Below are 26,218 nucleotides of genomic sequence, written 5' to 3' on the forward strand. Positions count from 1 at the left end.
ATAGCCTAGTCTCAGTGTTATTAGCAGCCCAGCCCACACCCCACAGTGGCAATGTCTATGGCGCCCACGCCTCCTTCCTCAGCCATGCGCCTCACTCCCACGTCCTCAGTGTTCCGCTCGCTCTGCTCCCAGCTCCCCCGCTAAACTCGCGCTGCCGACATGACGTCAGCAGTGCCGGGGAGCATGCAGACTACAACTCCCAGAAGCGTTTGCGGCCCAGCCTCTGATTGGTGGACGTGGCAGCCGGTTTGATGCTACCTCAGCTTCCGGTGAGGTGCTGGTCTTCCAGGAAGATGGCTGCTGCCTGGCTGCTCTTGCTCGCCGCCTGTATGGGCCCGGCCACCTCCCTCTACTTCCATATAGGCGAGACCGAGAAGAAATGTTTTATAGAGGAGATTCCGGACGAAACCATGGTGATAGGTAAATTTCGGGGGGAGTGGACAGTTCCTCACGTCTCGTGTTGCCCCTCTCCCTGCTCCTTCAGTAGCTCCTCAGCCTCAGACATGCTGTCCATTGCTATAGTGTTCTGCCATGACACTTCCCTTCCACTGTCCCCTATAATGGGAGGCTGCTGACAAGCCCCTGCCAGGAGAGGCCATTGTGGGGAGGGGGCTGCAGGTCTGACTTCTCCTCTAACACTCTGGCATGTCACTGCTCTTTGGGGGCTCTTAGTCAGGTGACATTTCCATGCTACTAAGGGGGAGGCACTGATGCCATCTTCTGCTACGTCTTCATGGCAAAGTAAAAGGATAAAGCAAACTATGGCCACGGTGACAGCCGCATTTACCTCACGATGCAAGGACCACCACTAACCCCACAGTCCTCTGGTTACATACAGACCCCTGTTGCCCCATTATGGACCCCTAACCTCGTACTGTTCTGTCCTAACAACTGGTAGCACTCGAGGGTCCAAGTCTGAGGAGTCCGGGTGAGCCGTGGCGTCATTGGCGGGAGGTCAGGATCTGTCACTATAAGCCAGGTCGGGCGGTATTTAGGAGACGACTTATGACAGGCTGTATTCTGCTGTACCGCTTACCAGCCCCTCCTGAGATAAATGGCACCAACCATACAGTGCACACCTAAACACTCAATAATGGGGTCTGGCTTTTGGCAGTGGCGCAGATTGCACAGCCTGAGATCACTGGATGTCGCTGCTATAATGCAGCTGTGTGCAAATGTACGGGGTCTCATTGTGACCCCCAAGATACCAAGAGAAACCAGTGGAACCAGTTGAATTTTTTTCTGACATGCCTGTTGCAGTACTTTGCAGCTCATTCACTTGCACTTTGCTGCTACGTAGCAGTGGCATGTAAGCCTGTGTCGTGGCCACTGTCTCCTGGAATCCCTACCTTAAGGTACCTTCACACTGAACAACGATAACGATAACGATCTGTGACGTTGCAGCGTCCTTGATAGCGATCTCGTTGTGTTTGACACGCAGCAGCGATCAGGATCCTGCTGTGACATCGCTGATCGGAGCTAGAAGGCCAGAACTTTATTTTGTCGCTGGATCGCCCGCTGACATCGCTGAATCGGCGTGTGTGACGCCAATCCAGCGATGTGTTCACTGGTAACCAGGGTAAATATCGGGTTACTAAGCGCAGGGCCGCGCTTAGTAACCTGATGTTTACCCTGGTTACCATTGTAAATGTAAAAAAACCAAAAACAATACTCACATTCCGGTGCCTGTCACGTCCCAGGCGTCCGCTTCCCTGCACTCCTCCTGTGTCAGTGCAGGCCGGCGGTAAAGCAGAGCACAGTGGTGATGTCACCGCTCTGTTTTATGGCCGGCGCTTACACAGGATGCAGGAGGAGTGCAGGGAAGCAGACGCCAGGGACGTGACAGGCACCGGAATGTGAGTATGTAGTTGGAAAGTTGCTGAGTGTGACGGTACCTTTACTTGGGACAGTAAAGAGCTTACAGGGAAGCCATCATCTGAAAATGACCTATTGAATACACCAGGCTTTTGTTACATGTATTTTGTTTTGTTTTAGCAATTTTGTTTTTTTTCATATGATTATAATTATAAAATGAAAAAAACTAACTAGCAACCTTGCAATCTTCCCACTGGCCACTGCGAGTTTTCAGAACCCGTTTCGAGAATAATAATTTTCTTTCTATAGCGCCAACATATTCCGCAGCACTTTACCTTATAGAGGGGACATGTACAGACAATAGATATAGCAGAATAACAATAGTCGCATAGATCAAAAGAGCTACCAAGAGGAATGAGGGCCCTGCTCAAAAGCTTACAATCGGAGTAGGATTCTGATGTCTATACACAGCTGATAACACAGGATCCACTATTCACGATAGGTGATGTCATTAATGACCCTGCTCCCCTTTCCTCACAATGACTGTTGCACAGGCTCATTACACAATTTAATAGAAAACGATAAGGCAAGGGTCCAAGCATTGTGGCTACTGCGCATGTGTTATTTCCTGAAACAATTGGAAGTTTGACTCTGGAGGTATGTGCACATTGGGGGTATATTTATTTTTTTGGCTGAGTTTTTGTAGCAGAAACTACTAGTTTTTGAGGAGGATTTAGGCTATGTGCCCATGTTGCAGAATTGAAGCAGTAAGATTTGTGATGTATGGGTCACCACAGCTAGTCACCCCCCAGTTCTGCTCCTGCACCCCTACTTTGCCAGAGCTAGGTGAAACTGGTATGAAAAAGCCAATAGTTGCAAAAATGTCATGACTTCTCAGTGATTTATGCCAGAATTCTGGCATAATTGTTTTGCTGAATCAGGCCCACAGTGTGCACATATCCTAAAAAAGGTAACTAGTGATGAGTGAACGTGCTCGGATAATGTGTTCTTGGAGCACGCTCGGGTCTGAGTGTCTTTGACGTGCTCGAATAATATGTTCATGTTTCCACGGCTGCATGTCTAGCGGCTGTTTGACAGCCACAACACATGCAGGAATTGTCTAATAAACATGTAATTCATACATGTCAGGTGCAGGGACTCAAGCCTGCTTGGATAACACCTTATCTGAGCACATTCGCTCATCGCTAAAGGTAACTGAAAAAAATGAACACGAGTACAACTTGGTATGCAAAACATAAGAGCGTATTCACAATGGGCATCAAACAGACAACACCTAGACAGAAAGAAAAAGTAATGTATACCTTGCTGGAAGTAAATCATACAATAAATAGTGTATATAAATAACGTATTGTACTTGGTGAACACGTTTGTTTGTTTTTTTTTGTAAAAAAAAAAAAAAAGCATAAAAGCTATCCCACCAACGTCAAGATGTACCAAAATCAGGATGGTACGAACCCTTAGTATTAAAACTTTACCATGTGTCAAAATGACATCAATGTGAATAGAGGCCGAGCAGGACTGGGTCCCGAATACAGACACCCAGCAGCTGTATAAATGTAATGTGCAGCTCAAAGGAAGGGAGGCCACACTCTTGCACTAAGTGCAAAAACCGATTTGGGTATACCTTGGTGCTGGTGGGATGGCCTTTATGCCAGTGTTTACGAAGTACCCTGTTATTTGTATGCACTATAGCTTTTACTTGCAGCAGGGTATATGTTCACTTTGTTTCTATCTTAGTTTTCATGTCTTGAGGCAAGTATGAAAGTTGCTCGGACAGACAGGCGGCTCAGCAGTGCATTAGTGTACAGCCGTCACTCTCAGTGCTATGAGTGGTGATTGTAATTGTTCTGGGCACGCCAGCATGACTGAAAGCCGGCAGTTACCAAGAGAAATAGTGTGACTGACGGGCACCTTCATAATGCTATCAACCTGCAGCGTCTGACTTGACAGGTTCTCTTTAACAGATTGTCATGTGGAAAAATTTTAAAAATCTAAAACTAATATAAACAGTGGTTCATTTTTTTTTATAGTCCCTTTAACTATGGATTATTAATTTCCAAAATCAATATATCCTATTCTACAAAAACCTTGTAAAAATGAAATCCACGATGCCGATATGTACAGCCTACTTTATGAATGTGCTGAGAAAGCCGTGCGGTTTACAACTATACCGTTTGTCTTTCTGTGATCTTCGTGAAGCATGTAGTATGGACTGACATCCTAATTTGCATTCTTTTAGTCTGGTTTTTACTTTTTTTGTGACCACAAAGCACCACTAAAATGCATTTTGAAACTGTTTACTTTCCGTAACAATTATTTTTATGTATCGGACACTTTTTTTTTTTTTTTTTTTTTTTTTTTTACAGGTGCTGGGTTAGTTACATTAATTTGGACTGGCAGCAACTTTATTTTTTCCTGCTTTTATCTATTTCTTATTCATTTATTTCACACATTGAGCCACCCATAAAGTTAAAAGATAACATTTGGGGACATTTCAACATTTTGAATACTTTTCTTTCTTTTTTTTTTTGATTTGCACTGTAACTGGGTCTGGTATATTAGCGCCAGTTACAGGGAAAATGAAGGCTCTTGCCTACATAGCCGAGCTGACTGGGTCTCTAAGGATCCAGCAGCAACTGCTCCATCCCTATACCCAGTGATCATATGTTCGCAGGTGCTTTACTGTGCAGTGTTTTTTTTTTCGTTTTTTTTTTTAATAATGTCACTGCAGAGTACTATGTGGACCACTCAGATGTTGATGGTCTATGGGCAGTGCGGAAATAGTAAAGCTGGCTATGCAACACCTATGTAGGGGTTACAGTATCTACTATCGATACTAAATGACCGGGCTTATTAGGATTCTCTGCTATGAGGGAAAATTAGGAAGACCTCATGTTTTGGGTTGTCAGCTGTCTTTATTTACCTATGTGTATAATATTCTAAAACAAAGGCTGTACAGTACTGCTTGATAATGCTGGTCTCTACAATGATAATTACACACAAGGTAAATAAATGACATGTGGAAGTGATGTTTATTCTAGGTTTTTACCCTTCCTTCTTTTACAGGTAATTACCGCACCCAGCTATATGACAAGCAGAGGGAGGAGTATTTACCCGCTACACCTGGCCTTGGCATGTTTGTAGAAGTGAAGGATCCAGATGATAAAGTAAGTGCATAATTCATATAATACAGATATTTATCTTCTTAATGTTACTAACATATACATGCTTCCTCTGTGTAGGTCATTCTTTCTCGTCAGTATGGATCAGAGGGACGCTTCACCTTCACTTCCCACACCCCAGGAGAGCACCAGATTTGTCTCCATTCAAACTCCACTAAGTTTTCTCTCTTTGCTGGAGGGATGTTGGTAAGTTAATAGTTGGGTGAATCTAAGTATGTTTGGACCACCAGGTATTATTATTATTATTATTATTTATTTATATAGCACCATTGATTCCATGGTGCTGTACATGAGAAGGGGTTACATACAAGTTACAAATATCACATACAGTAAACAAACTAACAATGACGGACTGATACAGAGGGGCGAGGACCCTGCCCTTGCGGGCTTACATTCTACAGGATTATGGGGAAGGAGACAGTAGGTTGAGGGTTGCAGGAGCTCCGGTGTTGGTGAGGCGGTAGCTCCGGTGTTGGTGAGGCAGTAGCTTCGTTGGTGATGAGGCAGCAGCGGTGTCAGTGCAGGCTGTAGGCTTTCCTGAAGAGATGAGTTTTCAGGTTCCGTCTGAAGGATCCGACTGTGGTTGATAGTCGGACGTGTTGGGGCAGAGAGTTCCAGAGGATGGGGGATATTCGGGAGAAGTCTTGGAGGCGATTGGATGAGGAGCAAATAAGTGTGGAGGAGAGAAGGAGGTCTTGGGAGGACCGGAGGTCACGTGAGGGAAGATATCGAGAGATTAGTTCAGAGATGTATGGAGGAGACAGGTTGTGGATGGCTTTGTAGGTCAGTATTAGCAATTTGAACTGGATACGCTGAGGGAATGGGAGCCAGTGAAGAGATTTGCAGAGGGGGGAAGCGGAGGAGTAGCGAGGAGAGAGATGGATTAGTCGGGCAGCAGAGTTAAGGATGGACTGGAGAGGTGCAAGGGTGTTAGCAGGGAGGCCACAGAAAAGGATGTTGCAGTAGTCAAGGCGGGAAATGATGAGGGCGTGCACAAGCATTTTAGTAGATTGGGGGTTGAGGAAAGGACGGATCCTGGAGATATTTTTGAGCTGGAGGCGACAGGAGGTGGAAAGAGCTTGGATGTGTGGTTTGAAGGACAGGGCAGAGTCGAAGGTTACTCCGAGGCAGCGGCCTTCGGGTACAGGGGAAAGCATGATGTCTTTGACTGCGATAGATAGGTCAAGTAAGGAAGATTTGTGGGATGGAGGAAAGATGATGAGTTCAGATTTGTCCACATTGAGTTTGAGGAAGCGAGAGGAGAAGAAGGAGGATATGGCTGATAGGCACTCTGGGATTCTGGACAGCAGAGCGGTGACGTCTGGGCCAGAGAGGTAGATCGGAGTGTCATCAGCATAGAGGTGGTACTGGAATCCATGGGACTTTATGAGTTGTCCCAAGCCAAGTGTATAGATTGAGAAGAGTAGGGGTCCTAGAACAGAGCCTTGGGGGACTCCAACAGAGAGAGGGTGGGATGAGGAGGTAGTATGGGAGTGGGAAACGCTGAATGTGCGGTTGGAAAGGTACGAGGCGATCCAGGATAGGGCGAGGTCTTTGATGCCAAAGGAGGAGAGGATCTGTAGTAGGAGGCAGTGGTCAACTGTGTCGAAAGCAGAGGACAGGTCTAGAAGGAGGAGTACAGAGTATTGTCCAGTAGCTTTGGCGGTAAGTAGGTCGTTAGTGATTTTGGTCAGGGCAGTCTCAGTTGAGTGATGGGGGCGGAAACCAGATTGTAGATTGTCGTACAACAAGTTAGATGAGAGGTGGGAGGAGAGTTCAGCATGGACGTGCTGCTCCAGGAGTTTGGAAGCAAATGGGAGCAGCGATATTGGGCGATAGCTGGACATAGCAGTTGGATCGAGGGTTGGCTTTTTAAGGATAGGCGTGATTGTGGCATGTTTGAACGCAGAGGGGAAGGTGCCAGAAGTTAGTGATAGGTTGAAGAGGTGGGTTAGGGATGGGATAAGTGTGGTGGTGAGGTTGGGGAGGAGGTGGGATGGGGTCGAGCGCACAGGTGGTGAGGTGGGATTTGGAGAGGAGACAATTAAGTCCCCCTTCAGTGATGTTGGATAGGGAGGTTATGGGGTTTGGGCATTGGTCTGGTATACAAAGGGGTTGTGGTGGTTGAACAATAAAGTCTTGCCTTGTCTGGTCGATCTTATTTTTAAAGTGTGTGGCAAAGTCCTCAGCAGAGATGAGGGAGGTTGGAGGGGGCAGTGGGGGGCGGAGGAGGGAGTTAAATGTTTTGAATAACTGTTTGGGGTTGTGGGATAGGGAAGATACGAGGTTTGTGAAGTAGGCCTGTTTAGCAGAGGTGAGTGCAGATTTAAAAGCGAGTGTTGCTTGTTTGAATACAGTGAAGTCGTCTTGCGAGTGTGTTCTCTTCCAACGCCGCTCCGCAACCCTGGACACTTGCCTTAGCTTTTTGGTGGTGTTATTATGCCAGGTATCTTATGTGGTTAAGAGGGGGTGCTATATGGTGCTCAAAGTAGAGCTAGCTCATATGCTTCTTTAAAAACAAAATAATAATAATTAGCTCCATGAAGATCAAGGAGATCTCCAAACAAGTCATAGACAATGTTGTTGAGAAGAACAAGTCAGGCTTGGGTTATTAATAGTGATGAGCGAATATACTTGTTACTCGAGATTTCTCGAGCATGCTCGGGGGTCCTCCGAGTATTTTTTAGTGCTCAGAGTTTTAGGTTTTCTTGCCGCAGCTGAATGATTTACATCTGATAGCCAGCATAAGTACATGTGGGGGTTGCTAGTGAATCCCCACATGTATTTATGCTGGCTAACAGATGTAAATCATTCAGCTACGGCAAGAAAACCTAAAACTCTGAGCACTAAAAAATACTCTTAGGACCCCCGAGCATGCTCGAGAAATCTCGAGTAACGAGTATATTCGCTCATCACTAGTTATTAAAAAACAAAAAATCCTAATCTCTGATGATTCCTCTGAGCATCATCAAATCCATTATCATGAAATGGAAATAACATGGTACCACAACAAACCTGCCGAGAGATGACTGCCACCACAACTCTCAGCCAGGGCAATGCGGGTATTAATCAGAGTCAGCACAAAGGCCAAATGTAACTGAAGGAGCTGCAGCGTTCCCAAGCAGAGACTGGAGTATCTGTCTGTACGACCACAATAAGCCATACACTCCATAGAGGTGGCCTTTATAGAAGAGGAGGCAGAAAAAAAGACACAAATTGTAAGTTGTTTAGAGTTTACCAAAAGATGGGGGAGACTCCCCAAATGTATGGAGGAAGGTGCTGTGGTCGAACGAGACCAAAATTGAACTGTTTGGCCACCAAGGTAAACGCTATGTCTGGCTCCAAACAAACACCGCTCGCTACTCCAAGAACACCATCCACACAGTGAAACATGGTGTTGGCAACATCATGCTGTGGGGATATTTTTCGGCAGCAGGGACAGGAAAAATGGTCCGAGTCGAGGTAAAGATGAATGGTGCAAAATACAGACTTATTCTTGAGCAAAACCTGTTTGTTGGTGATTTGAGACTGGGACAGCGGTTCAGCTTCCAACAACAGTGGTTTAAAGTTAACGTGTAAATGTTTTTGAGTGGCCTAGTCAAAGCCTCAGACCTTAATCCAATTGATAATCTGTGGACAGACTTGAAGATTGTTATTCATCAGAAGAAACCATCTAACTTGAAGGAGATGGGGCAGTTTTGCCTTGAGGAATGGGCAAAAATCCCAGTTGCAAGATGTGGAAAGCTCAGAGACTAATCCAAAGCGACTTGAAGCTGTAATTGCTGCAAAATGAGGCTCTACAAAATGCTGAATTTAGTGGGGTCAATAGTTATGCACACTGAAGTTTTCAGTTTTTCTCCTATTGTTTGCTTCACGATAAAAAGAAAAACAAATATTCACAGTTGTAGGCATGTTCTTTACATGAACTGATGAAAACCCAAAAAAACTGTGACATTCCAGGTTATGATGTAGAAAAAATGTGAAAAAATGCCAAGGGAATGAAGACTTTCGCAAGCCACTGTAATTGCCAAAAGCGCACTTTGGCTTGTATTGTATTCTGTGTGCGATGCTGATCTCTGTATAATATATTGTCCTATTTGATTAAACGCTGGCTTGTGTATCATATTTGCATGAATTTTCTTGGCTTATCCCCAGCCGTTTTTGCCCAGTCTACTAAATGATTTAGCTACCCAAAATGTGTGTTTGCTTAACAGAGGGTTCACCTTGACATCCAAGTTGGGGAGCATGCCAATAATTATGAAGAGATTGCTGCCAAGGACAAACTGAACACGCTACAGCTGCGCGTACGGCAACTGATCGAACAAGTGGAACAGATTCAGAAGGAACAAAACTACCAAAGGGTAAGAATACCAGTATTACTGCATTTGATATTGCATCCTGAAAAGTGATTGAATGGGTTATGAAATGCTGTCGTGCATGTGCCTAAAAAGAGTACGATCTGTTTAACCCCTCTCTTGGCATCACAATGTAACAGTACATCATGGAGTGGGCTCATGATCAGTGAATGGGTAGTGATGTACGGACTGGCCCTTGGTCTCATCTTGTACTCAACAGCCTCAGAGGCATGTATGTGGCTGTTGCGTTCTGGTGAGTTCAAATATCACTGTTCACACGCAGACGATGTGACATGGATATCTGAATTTGGCCTCACATGGAATATGCAATCTGTATGATACAACTGCCTTATGCCTGTATCGACAGCAATGGGAGATAGCTCCAATTGCAGCTGTTTAACACTTTAAAGGGAATGACGCCACATGTGACCTATCTAAGGCTACGTTCACACTAGCGTTGTGCGCCGCTGCGTCGGCAACGCACCGAAAAACGTGCGTCGTTTTTTGATGAAAATCGGACGCAAGAAAAATGCAACTTGTTGCGTTTTCTTGGTCCGACGCTAGCGTCAAAAAAGACGCACGTGTCGGAAAACGCAACAAGCAAAAACGCATGCGTCCCCCATGTTAAACATAGGGGCGCATGACGCGTGCGTCGCCGCTGCGTCGCCCGACGCTAGCGCGACGCACACTAGCCGAACGCTAGTGTGAACGTAGCCTAAGCTATTAATCTGGGTATATAGCTTGTAGACTGCTGGAAAAAGTCCTCTCTGTGTGTCTCATCATCAGATGCCTTGTTGAGAAATCATTGCGTATCACTTTATGTAAATTATCTCCTCCAGGCTATGGGGAGGTTGCTGCCTGGAAGATAACTCTGCCTCTTGAGATTATTTTACATGAAGGGGGAGTTACCAGTGAGACATGTAACTAACACAGAACAGGGGAAATTACATTAGTCTTCTTACAAACACATTTTTTGCATCTCTGTGAGCTGTGCTGTATTGTAACAATATTAGAACCCAATCTGTCTGTGAGCTGGAAGCTGAAGATGGGAGAACCTGCAGATGTGTCAGTTAGGCCGGAGTCACACTAGACCGTAATACGGCCGAGTGCAATGCGATAAAAAATCGCATAGCACTCGGCTCAATGTTAATCAATGGGGCAGCTCCTATTATCCGTTGTTTTCTCGGCCGTATTCAGGATCCGAGTGAAATCGCAGCATGCTGAGATTGACGGCGTATCTCGGCCGAGAATCGCCAATGAGAGTCTATAGGGGCGAGAAAAAAAATCGGATTACACACGGACCATCAGTATGACTTGCGAGAAATACGCACCGGTGTTCTATAGAAAAGGCGGCAATTCAGTGCGGTGTACAGGAAAATCAATTCAGTGCGGTGTACAGGAAAATCACACTGACAGAATAGGTAGACTAAATGTGTACACATAGTATAGGTAGATAGATATATATATATCTATATATATATATATATATATATATATATATATATATATATATATATAGAGTTATATATATATATATATATATATATATATATATATATATATATATATATATATATACATATACATATACATATACATATACATATACATATACATATACATATATATATATATATATATATATATATATATATATATATATATATATAACTCTATATATATACAGGTCCTTCTCAAAAAATTAGCATATAGTGTTAAATTTCATTATTTACCATAATGTAATGATTACAATTAAACTTTCATATATTATAGATTCATTATCCACCAACTGAAATTTGTCAGGTCTTTTATTGTTTTAATACTGATGATTTTGGCATACAACTCCTGATAACCCAAAAAACCTGTCTCAATAAATTAGCATATTTCACCCATCCAATCAAATAAAAGTGTTTTTTAATAACAAACAAAAAAAACATCAAATAATAATGTTCAGTTATGCACTCAATACTTGGTCGGGAATCCTTTGGCAGAAATGACTGCTTCAATGCGGCGTGGCATGGAGGCAATCAGCCTGTGACACTGCTGAGATGTTATGGAGGCCCAGGATGCTTCAATAGCGGCCTTAAGCTCATCCAGAGTGTTGGGTCTTGCGTCTCTCAACTTTCTCTTCACAATATCCCACAGATTCTCTATGGGGTTCAGGTCAGGAGAGTTGGCAGGCCAATTGAGCACAGTAATACCATGGTCAGTAAACCATTTACCAGTGGTTTTGGCACTGTGAGCAGGTGCCAGGTCATGCTGAAAAATGAAATCTTCATCTCCATAAAGCATTTCAGCCGATGGAAGCATGAAGTGCTCCAAAATCTCCTGATAGCTAGCTGCATTGACCCTGCCCTTGATGAAACACAGTGGACCAACACCAGCAGCTGACATGGCACCCCACACCATCACTGACTGTGGGTACTTGACACTGGACTTCAGGCATTTTGGCATTTCCTTCTCCCCAGTCTTCCTCCAGACTCTGGCACCTTGATTTCTGAATGACATGCAAAATTTGCTTTCATCAGAAAAAAGTACTTGGGACCACTTAGCAACAGTCCAGTGCTGCTTCTCTGTAGCTCAAAAGTGGCTTTACCTGGGGAATGCGGCACCTGTAGCCCATTTCCTGCACACGCCTGTGCACGGTGGCTCTGGGTGTTTCCACACCAGACTCAGTCCACTGCTTCCTCAGGTTCCCCAAGGTCTGGAATCGGTCCTTCTCCACAATCTTCCTCAGGGTCCGGTCTCCTCTTCTCGTTGTACAGCGTTTTCTGCCACATTGTTTCCTTCCAACAGACTTACCATTGAGGTGCCTTGATACAGCACTCTGGGAACAGCCTATTTGTTGAGAAATTTCTTTCTGGGTCTTACCCTCTTGCTTGAGGGTGTCAATGATGGCCTTCTTGACATCTGTCAGGTCGATAGTCTTACCCATGATGGGGGTTTTGAGTAATGAACCAGGCAGGGAGTTTATAAAAGCCTCAGGTATCTTTTGCATGTGTTTAGAGTTAATTAGTTGATTCAGAAGATTAGGGTAATAGGTCGTTTAGAGAACCTTTTCTTGATATGCTAATTTATTGAGACAGGTTTTTTGGGTTATCAGGAGTTGTATGCCAAAATCATCAGTATTAAAACAATAAAAGACCTGACAAATTTCAGTTGGTGGATAATGAATCTATAATATATGAAAGTTTAATTGTAATCATTACATTATGGTAAATAATGAAATTTAACACTATATGCTAATTTTTTGAGAAGGACCTGTATATATATATATATATATATATATATATATATATATATATATATATATATATATATATATATATATATATATATATATATATATATATATATATATATATATATATAATTATTCAGTGCAACATAGCAGAAAAGCCGGTAATTCAATTGCCGGCTTTTCCTATCTCCTTCCCAAACCCGACAGGATATGAGACATGGTTTCCATATAGTAAACCATCTCATATCCCTTCTTTTATTACATATTCCTCTTTACTAATGTAAGAAGTGTCTTTGTGACAAATTTGGGGTCTCTAGCTATTAAGTTAAATCGCGGAAAAAAATGGCGTGGGCTCCCGCGTAATTTTCTCATCCAGATTGGGAATGCCAGTGACTGAGGGCAGATATTAATAGCCTGGAGAGGGACCATGGTTATAGGACCCCCCCCTGGCTAAAAACATCTGCCCCCAGCCACCCCAGAAAAGGCACATCTGGAAGATGCGCCTATTCTGGCACTTGGCCACTCTCTTCCCATTCCCGTGTAGCGGTGGGCTATGGGGTAATGAAGGGTTAATGTCACTTTGCTATTGTAAGGTGACATTAAGCCAAATTAATAATGGAGAGGCGTCCATTATGACACCTATCCATTATTAATCCAATAGTACGAAATGGTTAATAAAACACACACACACACATTATTACAAAGTATTTTAATGAAATAAAGACACATGGTGTTTTAATATTTTATTATACTCTTAATCCACCTGAAGACCCTTGCCACCTGAAACAAAGTTTAAAAAAAACAAACAACAATATTCCATTCTCGCCCTACGGATGCCATACGGATGTCACACGGATAATTTGATGCGAGGAAATCGCATCCTCGCACTGCACACGGATCGCTGTTTTGTAAACATTTGTGCGATTCTCGTCCGTGTAAAACAGACCGTATTTTTATACGTTGTGTGTGTCCCTGGCCTTATAGTCACACACAGTTCTGCAGTGAGATCAGGGAAGCAGAGAGCGGCCATTACATGTCTCACACTGGTAACTCCCCCTTCATGTAAAATAAGCTCCGGAGGCAGAGTTATCTTCCAGGCAGCAACCTCCCTAGAGCCCAGAAGATGTAAATTATATAAAGTGATATCAGATGCTATGTTGTGGATAAATTATCTGATATGAGACACACAGATACGACTGTTTTCAGCAGTCTATAACTTTTATGCCCATGTTAACAGTTTAGATAGGTAAAATGTGACAGACTCTCTTTAAGTGTTGCTGTCAATCTGACAGCTGCATTGAAGTGATTCCGTCCTGTCTGGGCATTTATTGAGGCACCAATCAGCCACTCGTGACCTGATTGTGGATTGCTGATGGGTTGCCATGACAGCCTTTGTTTTCGGGGCTTGGTATGCTTGTGAAGCCTGAGCTTTGTAGGAGACTGTCCATTTCATTATATGCTGTAGTACCGTTTAGCGCAAGCAATCAAACATTTGCAGGTTCAATTCCCCCTAAGAGAGCTAACAAAATAAAGTGAAAATTAAAAAAACAACTTTTTTTCTCTATCGCCTTTCATTGGGGGACACAGAAACCATGGGTGTATGCTGCTGCCACTAGGAGGCTGACACTATGCAAATAAAAAAGTTAGCTCCTCCTCTGCAGTGTACACCCTACCGACAGGAAGTAGGATATTCAGTTTAGCTTAGTGTCAGTAGGAGGTGGACACGGGTCTTTCATTAGACCCTTATCTACCTCAATGTGCGTCGTTTCTTTTCAGATTTTTCCGGAGGGATACAGGGTGAACAGTCACACCTGTAGTCCCACTATGCGGACTATGAGTACGGCGTGTACTGCCACCCCGTATCCTCATAGATCCCTCTCCAGGACCAAGATCCTAGCACACCAGCGTGCTCAGAAGTCCGGTCCTGGCTCCGTCCCCCACCCACTCGCCCACCAGAGCCTGTCGGTTGGAGGAGACGAGGACGTCCATCACAGCTCCGTGGACGTCTGATACCTTCAGGTTAGTAACTGCGTGGGATGTTTAGGTGAGTATTTCCCCTAAATTTCCAGATCTTCCCCTTACTCTCTCACGGTGTGGGGGAGTAGTTGGCCCTAAATACGCTGCACTATCTTCTATGGCGGCGCTGATTTTATTTTAAAAGGGATCCTAGGGGCACCAAGACGAGCAGTGGCTCTGCACTACGGGCTATCCCCTTCATCGGGGCCGCAGTGCCCTCCCTGCGGCCGCACTGCGCAGCGGCCGCAATGTCACTTTTGTGGCGACGCCGGCACCGCTCCCCCCCTGCGGCCGCCCTGCGGGCTTCGGCGCCGCGATCCCCTTTCCAGCGGCGCCAGCCTCTAATTTAGGTCCCGGCTTCTGCCGGGGCCTACTTCGGCGCCACGTCCCGTTCTCCCTGCGGCTCTGGCAGGCTGCCGCGCTGCTCTGCGGCGCACTGTTCCGGGGCCGCGGTTTCTTTTCCAGCGGAGCCGGCCTCTCCTTTAGGTCCCGGCTTCAGCTGGGGCCTACTTCGGCGCCGCCTCCCGTCCCTGCGGTCCTGGCAGGCTGCCGCGCTGCTCTGCGGTGCACTGTTCCGGGGCCGCGGTCTCTTTTCCAGCGGCACCGGCCTTTCCTTTAGGTCCCGGCTTCTGCCGGGGCCTACTTCGGCGCCGCGTCCCGTCCCTGCGGTCCTGGCAGGCTGCCGCGCTGCTCTGCGGTGCACTGTTCCGGGGCCGCGGTCTCTTTTCCAGCGGCACCGGCCTCTAATTTAGGTCCCGGCTCCCGCCGGGGCCTACTTCCGGTACCGCGCTCCTTCACTTCCGCTTTCTTCGGGCGGGCTTTCTCCCGCCCGACAAACTGTGCCCTGCAAACTCCGCCCACCGGCGCCATGTGGGCTGTCTCCGCCCCTTCCCCCACGTCGCTGCTGAGCCAGGGCAGGAGATTCCAACGTGCCCGCATTTTCTCCTGGGGGCACAGCACATCATCTGCGCGGATCACACCAGAGGCTGCAGGGCAGCAGCTCCATCTTTCTGTTCCACTGCTGTTCTTCAGGCCTGCAGTAAGTTCCGGACAAGAGTGCCCCAGATGTGTCTACCTGTTCTCCTAGGGGCTATTGTTCCTGAGGAGCATCTTCCAAGCCGTGCAGCTTTCCATCTGGACACCGCAGCGCCTGCCGTGAGTACCTCTGCACCGCAGTTTGACTCAAACCCCTAATCTTCTGACATTTCCCTTAGGGGCCCGTTCGGTCTAATTTTAAGGGAGGTCGCTCCCGGCCTCCTACCTTTTCCTGTGTCTTAGTGAAACACTTTCAGGGTTCGCCTTGTAACCACAAGCTCCCTTCAGGCAGGCCTGCAGCAACCCACATTTTGTTCCTGCTGCTCCGCCTCAGAGCGAAGTCCCCACCCCAGGTTGGGCCTCCCCTCTGTCTCTCAGTAGCGGATCTCACACGGGTGTCCCAGACCCTTGTGTCCGTGCTCGATCGGTTGCCCCTGCAGCCTTCCGTAGTAGCCAGCAGGTCGCAGGAAGCCCTGTCCGAGTTTTCCAATACAGGCCGCGAAAGATTCAGTCGGGAACGCCAGTCTGAGTTATCTTCTCGGTCCATCTCGCCCCACGGTCTTTCTCTGTGGTCCCCCCCCCGGAGTCAGGCGAGGCTTTCTCTGATGTGCCTTCGGAGGATAATTTGGGGCCGGAGTCGAACCATATCTTATCATGAGGGATATGGTTCAAAGCCTCATTGGAGCGTCCAATCTGACTTGTGGCTACAAAGATTCCTCTACGAAACCCGCAGATCAGGCGGTTTCGTTTAGACGGTCTAAACTACCTCACAAGGGATTCGCTCCTCATCCTGAATCGAGGAGCTTCTGGCCAGAGAGAGAGCGAATTCGACCAGACGTTCTCAAAGAGGAAAGCGTCTTGGAGTCTCATATCTCTTTCCTCCGAATCTCATCGCCAATAGACTTGCCACCAACACAGTCCTCACGCTGTCCGGTGGGGCGACTCTGACAGGTTCCATCGATAGGATCATGGAATCCTTTGTGAATTCGGCTCTCGAACCTGCCGCATCATCCCTATGCCCGCTTGCACTTGGGTTTCGAAGTCGGTATCCGAAGGGGCTAAAACAACTCCGTTGGGGCATTCTAGCTGGAGCTCCACCAGACTGGCTGGCGGAAGTTACCACCCAGATTACTCATGCCGGGGAGTAATGTGTTCTCTGGACGTCGCGTCTTCTGCCGCTCAGACACCCGGTAATGTTATTGCCAGCCGTCGTTCTGTTTGGCTCAAGAGTCATCAAAGAAGTCCCTTACGAGCCTGGCTTTTTCAAGGATCACGTTCTTTCGGTTCCAAGCTGGACCAAATTATTAAGGACGCCACTGGCGGCACCAGTTCTCTTAGGCGGCAACTTCGGTCCTTTTCGGCCTTTTTTGCGTCGTTTCGCGGCATCAGATTCCTTTTCGCAACAGAGGCCACAGGCACGTTAAGAAAAGAAGGTATTCTTCGACTCACTCCTTCCTGGCGTCCCCGCTACTCCTAAGGTGGATTCTCCAGGTCCAGGACTGGAAGTTCCACCTAGGCATGACCCACGACTAGACTCTAGCCCGTTTCTCCTGTTCCTCAGGGACGTCTGGGTCTCCTCAGTAGAGGACGCATGGGCCAGGGCACTTGTATCCTCTAGATACAAAATCTTCATTTCACGGCCCTGGGATCGTTTTCTTCGAATCCCAACCTCCAAGAGACCCCGCTCTAGTCCCGGGTTTCTTTACAGCCATTGTTTCCCTCCTTAGATCCGGGGTAATCGTTCCCGTCCCAGAACAGGAACGGTTCAACGGTTCACAGGCTTCTCTTCGAATCAGAGGACGACAAGGTTCGTCCCAGTCCGGATCTCAATTTGCTGAACAGGAGGTTTCGTCGGAGACACTTCAGGATGATATTCCCTCGTTCAGTAGTCGCTTCCATGGAGGCTCAGGAATTTCGGTTTCAGGCTCCCGAATGTCTATCCATCTTCCCGACACTCTAGCCGTTGCGGGTGGCTCGTCAACAGGAAGAAGTTCCGTCTTGTTCAGCGCCTCGTATCTCCGGGCATGTTCTTCGACACTTGTCGGACCAGAGTCTTCCTTCCCGAAGACAGGATATCCCTCCTTTGTCAGGAAGTTTGCTTGCTCCAGGGTTTTCGGCTCCCCTCCTTTCCGATGGGCCTTAAAGGTCCTAAGGAGGTTGGTTGCAACATCGGGAGCAATTTTCCCTTCGCCCGTTTCATTCAAGACTTCTTCAGCAGGCTATTCTATCACAGGGGGACAGGTCTGTCTTCTCCCTGCATCGTCCGATCCGGTTTTCCCCCGGGTCAAACGGTTCCCCGACTGGTGGCCGAGGTCACTTCTCTTATCCCAGAGTAGATCCTTCACAGCATATCTTTCCTTTCAGTTCCCTGGCAGGTGGTGACGACGGACGTCAGCCCGCTCGGCGGAGGCGCGGGGCTTTGTCACCTGTTCTTTTCAGGGTTGTTGGTTGGTGCAGGAGTCCTCCTTGTCGATCAATGTCCTCGAGTTCCGGATCATCTTTCTGTCTTTCCTTCACTGGGTAAGGATTCTCAGCAGCCTAGACAGACAATGACACAGCAGTGGCATATATCTACCACCAGGGGTGGACTCGGCGGTCTCTGGCCTCGGCCGAGTTTCCAGGATCCTCCTTTGGACAAAGGTAACGGTCCTGGTGAGCTCCGCAGTGCATGTCCCCAGCGTGGACATTTAGGCCGCCGACTTCCTCGGCCGCGAGGGCCTTGTGGCAGGGGACTGGTACTTCAGGAGGTTTCCTATCGGATTGCTCTTCGATTGGGGGACTCCAGATGTGGACCTCATGGCGTCCCGATTGAATAGGAAGGTCCCTTGGGTCGGTCCAAGGTCCCGCGATCCTCTCACAGTAGTGTTAACACTCTGGCCAGTGGCCATTCCTTGGTTGCAGTTCGCGCTCCCCTATCGGTTCCCACTCCTTTCCCTTGCTTTCCAAGCTGTCGAAAAGATCAAGGCAGGATGGGTGTCGGTCATTCTGATCGTCCCGGATTGGCCCAGGAGGTCTTGGTTTGCGGACATCATCAATCTTCTCCCGGTCACCCCTGGTGCCTTCCAAACAGACCCGATCTGCTGTCTCAGGGTCCGATCTGCCACCCGAATTATCGGTCGCTCAGTTTAACGGCGTGGCTGTGGACTCCACAGTTCTAAGAGCGTCCGGTCTTTCGGCCCGGATGGGTCACGCTATAATCCAGGCTAGGAAGCCTTCGTCTTCTTTCAGGATCTACTATCGTACCTGAAAGGCTTACTTTCGTTGATGCGAGTCCAACCGCTTTTCACCTATGTCCTTTCCCTGCCTTCCATTTGGTTTTCCTTCAGGCAGGACTGGATTTGGGCTTCGCTCTCAGTTCCATAAAGGGCCAGGTTCCTGCGCTCTTCTTCCCTTTAAGAAGACGTTATCTTCTCAGCCACAGGTTAAGACCTTGCTTCAAGGAGTAGCCCACGCTGTCCCTCTGTACAGGGCCTCTGTGGATTCATGGGATTTAAAGGTTGTGCTGGTTATTCTCAGGGGTTCCCCCCTTTTGAGCCTCTCAGGGAGTTTTCCCTGTCAGTTCTATCTCGGAAGGTGGCTTTTCTCAAGTCCATCTCTTCGATCCGCCGCGTGTTTGAGTTGGCGGCCATTTCTTGCCGACCTCCTTTATGGTTTTTCCACCAGGACAAGGTGGTCCCAGGCCTCCGCCTTCCTTCTTTTCACGAGGTGGTTTTCATCTTTCCACCTCAGCGAGGACATCGTTCTACCTTCCTTTTGTCCAGCTCCGACTCATCCTCTGGAGCGATCGTTGTACAGGCTGGACCCCGTCAGGGCAGTGAGGATCTCCCTGGCTAGCACGGCCGCTTTCCGAAAGATGGATTCTCTTTTCGTCATCCTTGATGGCGTGCGTAGAGACCTGCTGGCTTCCAAGGCGACTATTGTTCGCTCGATCAGAACGGCAATTTTGGAAGCTTACCGGGTCAAGAACAGAGTGCCCCTCCTGAGATAAAGGCTCACTCTACCCGGGCAGTCGGCGCTTCCAGTGTGGTACGTCACAGGGGTTTTCGCCGACGGCTTTGCAAAGCGGCAACCTGGTCTTCCATCCACACGTTTCGCCGGACTACGGCGGACTCCAGCCTGGGCAGAAGGATCCTGCAGGCGGCAGTGGTGAGTCCTCGTACTTGATGGAAGTCTGTTTTTCCCACCCCAGGGACTGCTTTGGGACGTCCCATGGTTTCTGTGTCCCCCAATGAAAGGCGATAGAGAAAACAGGATTTTTGGTTGCTTACCGTAAAATCTGTTTCTCGGAGCCTTCATTGGGGGACACAGCTCCCTCCCAAGTTGAACAGCTCTGTTTACTGTATACGTTTGAGTTCTTTGAATACTCTTTGAGTGCTTGAAACTGTTAATCTATGGAGCGCCGTGGAATTTGTTGGCGCTATGTGGATAAAGTTTATTATGTTATTATTATTCTTTCTCTTTTACACGTTGCTTCTCCTACTGCTTTCTCACTAACTGAATATCCTACTTCCTGTCGGTAGGGTGTACACTGCAGAGGAGGAGCTAACTTTTTTATTTGCATAGTGTCAGCCTCCTAGTGGCAGCAGCATACACCCATGGTTTCTGTGTCCCCCAATGAAGGCTCCGAGAAACAGATTTTACGGTAAGCAACCAAAAATCCTGTTTTTTTTAATATAGTAAAAAAAAAAAAAAAATTGTCTCCTTCTTAAAGGTAAAAAAAATGAGTTATGAGTTTGACAATGACTTTTTTATATTTACTTTTTGCAAAGACTAAAATATCAGAATGCTATATAAGTTTGGTCTCGCCATAGTCATACTGTCCTGAAGAATAATGCTGCCCACTCATTGTTTACCACACAATAAATGCCATGAAAACAAAGGCGGAATTGTTTCCCCACCCTACCCGTTTCACCCTACTTGGTATATTTTTTTTCCTATTTTTCTGTACATAGTGTAATTGAAAACCACAAATTGTTCTGCATACAGTGATGCCAAAGGAAAAATTAAAGTTAGAACTCTCAGAAGTTGAGAAAAATAAAATGCAAAAGGACTACTTAAGGGGGTAAATAAAATTAAAAATGAGATGCAAAAGGATACCGTATATACTCGAGTATAAGCCGACCCGAGTATAAGCCGACCCCCCTAATTTTGCCACAAAAAACTGGGAAAACTTATTGACTCGAGTATAAGCCTAGGGTGGAAATGCAGCATTTACCGGTGAATTTCAAAAATAAAAATAGATCATTATTTCCCCATTGCTGTGCCATATAGTGCTCTGCACCGTTCATATTTCCCCATAGGTGTGAACCATATAGTGCTCTGCACCGTTCATTGTGCCCCCTAGCTGTGCCATATACGGTGCTCTGCACCGTTCATTGTGCCCCATAGATGTGCCATATACGGTGCTCTGCACCGTTCACTGTGCCCCATAGCTGTGCCATATACGGTGCTCTGCACCGTTCACTGTGCCCCATAGCTGTGCTGTGCCATATACGGTGCTCTGCACCGTTCACTGTGCCCCATAGCTGTGCCATATACGGTGCTCTGCACCGTTCACTGTGCCCCATAGCTGTGCTGTGCCATATACGGTGCTCTGCACCGTTCACTGTGCCCCATACATAGCTGTGCTGTGCCATATACGGTGCTCTGCACCGTTCACTGTGCCCCATAGCTGTGCTGTGCCATATACGGTGCTCTGCACCGTTCACTGTGCCCCATAGCTGTGCTGTGCCATATACGGTGCTCTGCACCGTTCACTGTGCCCCATAGCTGTGCTGTGCCATATACGGTGCTCTGCACCGTTCACTGTGCCCCATAGCTGTGCTGTGCCATATACGGTGCTCTGCACCGTTCACTGTGCCCCATACATAGCTGTGCTGTGCCATATACGGTGCTCTGCACCGTTCACTGTGCCCCATAGCTGTGCTGTGCCATATACGGTGCTCTGCACCGTTCACTGTGCCCCATACATAGCTGTGCTGTGCCATATACGGTGCTCCGCACCGTTCACTGTGCCCCATAGCTGTGCCATATACGGTGCTCTGCACCGTTCACTGTGCCCCATAGATGTTCCACATAAATTTGTGCCGCCGCTGCCGCAATAAAGAAAAAAAACCACATACTCACCTCCCTTGATTGCAGCTCCCGGCGTCTCGTTCCGGCGCCTCCATCTTCCCGGCGTCTCTGCTCTGACTGATCAGGCAGAGGGCGCCGCGCACACTATATGCGTCATCGCGCCCTCTGCCTGATCAGTCAGAGAGCAGAGACGCCGGGAAGATGGAGGCGCCGGCCGGGAAGATGGATCGGCGGCTGGAACGAGGACAGGTGAATATGCTATACTCACCTAGTCCTGGCGATCCTCGCGCTGTCCCCTCCTGTCTTCGGTGCCGCAGCTTCTTTCTCTATCAGCGGTCACCGGCACCGCTGATTAGAGAAATGAATAAGCGGCTCCGCCCCTATGGGAGGTGGAGCCGCTTATTCATTTCTGTAATGAGCGGTCCCACGTGACCGCTGAAGAGAGGAAGAAACTGCAGCGCCGAAGCCCGTGGGACGGCAGGGACAGCGCGAGGATCGCTGGGACTAGGTAAGTATGCCTCAGCGCCCTCACCCCCTCACCCGCCGACCCCACCGCTACCGTGACTCGAGTATAAGCCGAGGGGGGCACTTTCAGCCCAAAAATTTGGGCTGAAAATCTCGGCTTATACTCGAGTATATACGGTACCTTAAGAGGTTAATTTGAGGAATCATTTATCTTATTGATGTTAAATGTTATCATCATTGGTTAAGTATCAAACTCTTGAGTTGAATATTTCTACTAGTGATGAGCGAATATACTCATTGCTCGAGATTTCCCGAGCACTCTCGGGTGTCTTCCGAGTATTTTTTAGTGCTCGGAGTTTGTTTTTCTTGCTGCAGCTGAATGATTTACATCTTAGCCAGCTTATTACATGTGAGGATTCCCTTACAACCAGGCACCCCCACATGTACTTGTGCTGGCTAACAGATGTAAATCATTCAACTGAGGCAAGAAAAACTAAACCTCAGAAGGCTAAAAAATATTCAGAGGACCCCCGAGCGTGCTCGAGAAATCTCAAGTAGCGAGTATATTCGCTCATCACTCATTTTTACCTGTTTATTTTCTGATATATTACATGACGTATTGATCAGTTATCCTGGTTCTTGCAGTGGCGGGAGGAGAGATTCCGACAGACAAGTGAAAGTACCAACCAGCGTGTCTTATGGTGGTCCATTGCTCAGACACTGATACTTGTGGCTATTGGGATCTGGCAGATGAGGCATCTGAAGAGTTTCTTTGAAGCAAAGAAATTGGTGTAAACTGTAAAAAAGAGAGTAGCAGTGTCTGCTTTACCAGAAGTGTTGGATCCATCCCCTGCTAGGTGTCTTCCACCATTAAAATCAATTAGATGGAACTGTTACACGGTGACTCCAGCATGTGGGACCAGAACACTCTACTTGGATCACCATTGTCAGATAGATATGTCCCTGTCAAGCCAGCGGGACTTGTCCTAAAATACTGAATGATTTGTTCTTAATATTCAGTTTTTGCATTTTTTTTTTTAAATACATTTTTTTCTATTGAACTAGAACTTGTCCCAAAATGCACCAAAATAAGCTTTGGTTTTTTTTTCCTCATTTTTTCCATTATTGCAGAAATCAGGGAAATTATACTTGCAGTAAAAATAAAGGATTTTTTTTTTTCTTTTTTCAGAATTGTTTTTATGGTGAAGCGGTTTTTGGGTTAATTTTATGTGCTTTTATCATTACTGATGGTTATAGATTTTTCTTTCTATAGAGGTGGATACAAAATATGAATACTGCTCCTGGCCTAGGCTGGCACTGCACTGGAGGAAACTGCCACAGTGGCTAGCAGATTTTTGTTCTGTGACTGACAAAGGTTTGTAGGACAGAATATGACTTCGCTGCTGTTGTACCGTCATGAGATTTTATTCTATCACGTTTTGAGATTGAATTAGCACTTGCCAAAAATGTGCACACCACCTGCAGTACTGATCTCTAAGAGACTGTCATTAAATTGGCTCCCTTCTTTATTCAGGGATTTAAGCCACTAGGATCCAAGATTATAAGGGTCCTGAAGTTACTGATTTTGATTGTCTGGATATTTTCATGTTTTGCTTTAAATAAAAACAAAATTTCCCTTTATCTCGGTCTTAATTTTCTCTCTTTACTCGCTATACTTGTGGCTCCAGTGCTTTTTGTTGCATGTATTAGAAAACCCGCTGTGCACAAGCTTTATATTGCATTTTGTACAATACTTATCGCTATTAATAATCTCTCAACACAGGATAACGACGCAAGAAAACCAGACAGTAAACCTGGTAGTCCCCCAGTCCCCCCTTCCCCCCCGTTACCCCTGTGACCCCCAGTCTGTTTTCACCTTCCAGACCAACCCAAATTTTTCAATTCTGACCAGCACCGTTGTCAATTTGAGGTAGTGACTCTAGAACGCTTCAACGGATCCCACTGATTGTGAGATTTTATTTTTTTTTGTGACGCATTGTACTTTGTTAGTGATACATTTAGGTCAATATTATTAGCGTTCATTTCTAAAAATATCAAATTTTACAAAAAAAATCTGAACTTTGCCATTTTCAAACTCTTTATTTTTATGCCCTTAAGCCAGATATACCACAGAAAATAGATAATAAATAACATTTACCACGTCTCCTTTACATCTGCATCTTTTTTTTTTTAGGATGTTATTTAGCAATTATTAATTTTTCCAACTTTATAACTGTACAACTATACTTTTGAGGGGCATGTGTGACAGAAAATACCCAAAAGTGACACCATACACCATTTTAGAATTTGCACCCCCTCAAAGTTCCCAAAACCACATTCAGAACATGTATTAACCCTTTAGGTGCTTCACAGGAATTAAAGCAGTGTGGAAGGAAAAAATGAATGTTAAGCTTCTTCCCACAAAAATGTTGCCTTAGCCCCACATTTTTCATTTTTACAAGGGGGAGAAACAGAAGAAAATGAACCATAATTTTTTTTTTGTGTAGTCTGAGTACACAGATACCTAATATGTGGTGGAAAACCACTATTTGGCCATATGGCAGGGCTTGGAAGGGAAGGAGCATCGCTTTTCTTTTGGAGCATAAAATTGACCATGTCGCATTTGCAGAGCCCCTGATGTGCCTGAACAGTGGATTACCTTCCCCCACAATTGACTCCATTTTGGAAACTACACCTCTCAAGAACTTCATCTAGTCATGTAGTGATCATTTTTTACCCTCAGGCAATTCACAGAATTGTATAGCATTGGGGTGAATAAATGAAAAATTACCATTTTTTTTTCCACTAAAATGTTGCTTACTGTAATAGGAGTTTAGATTTTGCTGAAATGGTTTGAGGGTGCCATGTCACATTGTCAGAGCACGTGAGGTGCCAGAACAGCAGAAGTCCTTTATAAGTGATCCCATTTTACAAACTACACCCTCAAATGAATTCATCTAGGAGTGGAGTGAGCATGTTGACACCACATGTGCCTCACAGAATTATATACCATTGGGCAGTTAAGGAAGAGTAATTACATTTTATCTATCCCCCATGACAGCACCATGGAGAGGGGATCAGCCCTTCAGGGACAGGAAACCTACAGATAAAAGGGCGGCACCTCTCCCACGCATCAGTTGGTTTCCTGTCCCTGATGGGGAACTTGCAGTTTTGCGGTACCTGAATGGATGTCGGAAGAAGATTCCAGGGCTGGCCAGTCCGGGTTCTGGCAGCGGAGAGGCCCCTGCTACGGCTGGTGCGGTGCCTGAGGCCGCCTAGCTGGGACCGAGGAGTCTTGCAGGGGGAAGCGCGGCCGCCGCTCCAGAGATGAGTCTGGGGCTTCCGGGTTACACGCGGGCACACGTGCGGGCAGCATGCGCTCTGAAGGAGTACAAAGATGTCCGCCGCTCCGTAAGTAAAGCGGTGTTTCCGGAGCGGCGGACATATGCAGCTGAGGCGCTCCCCGGTGACGCGGCTGTGGGGGTACGGGGGGGGGGGGGGGATTGGGCTGAAAGTGAGCGCCCGGCACCAAATTTAAAAGCGGAAATAGGCAGAGGCTCCCTGCTGCATTCAGTCCCTGTGAATCATAGAGGACAGTGACCAGCAGCACCAGCAACCTAAAGGGCGCAGGCTAAGAGATATCCTTCAAGTTGCAAGCGATGTGGGCGGTCTAGCAGCCACTCCAAACAGCGTGGCAGAAATTCTGGCACGATGGACAAGACACCGTCTCCCAAAATCCTTTTACTGGAACTTCTGCCCCCCTCTGGAACCGATACCTGCGGCTGCGTCTGATGGGTGAGTGATCTTCGTGAAAGTTCACCATTATAACTGGGGTTCCCTTCTCTTCCTTTTTTTTTTTTGTTAGGGAAGAAAGAGATTGGGAAAGATGAAGCACAGATGTTGCCCAATGTGCGATAAAGCATTACCTGAGGCCTGGGATAAGAAGCTGTGTCATTCTTGCATAGAACAGGTCCTGTGTGAGGAAATCCCAGAATTCGCCTCCGAACTGAGAT

The 26,218-nt window shown here is 46.7% G+C and overlaps 1 protein-coding gene across 1 annotated transcript; it reads left to right on the plus strand.

Annotated features, from left to right (window-relative positions):
• Window positions 1–258: 258 nt before the first annotated feature.
• TMED9 (transmembrane p24 trafficking protein 9) lies at window positions 259–23,846 on the plus strand. The gene is made up of 5 exons (XM_069764211.1): window positions 259–420; window positions 4,903–5,003; window positions 5,079–5,204; window positions 9,233–9,379; window positions 22,851–23,846. Exons 1-5 carry the CDS (start codon window positions 294–296, stop codon window positions 22,998–23,000), a joined length of 651 nt encoding a protein of 216 aa, XP_069620312.1. The 5' UTR covers window positions 259–293; the 3' UTR covers window positions 23,001–23,846.
• Window positions 23,847–26,218: the final 2,372 nt, after the last annotated feature.

Source organism: Ranitomeya imitator, chromosome 4 (assembly GCF_032444005.1).
Source record: "Ranitomeya imitator isolate aRanImi1 chromosome 4, aRanImi1.pri, whole genome shotgun sequence".
NCBI lineage: Eukaryota > Metazoa > Chordata > Amphibia > Anura > Dendrobatidae > Ranitomeya > Ranitomeya imitator.

Coding starts and splice junctions, on each gene's coding strand:
- TMED9 (XM_069764211.1), top strand. CDS start 294: ATGGCTGCTGCCTGGCTGCTCTTGCTCGCCGCCTGTATGGGCCCGGCC. Junction 421..4,902: donor GGACGAAACCATGGTGATAG/GTAAATTTCGGG, acceptor CTTCTTTTACAG/GTAATTACCGCACCCAGCTA. Junction 9,380..22,850: donor AGGAACAAAACTACCAAAGG/GTAAGAATACCA, acceptor TGGTTCTTGCAG/TGGCGGGAGGAGAGATTCCG.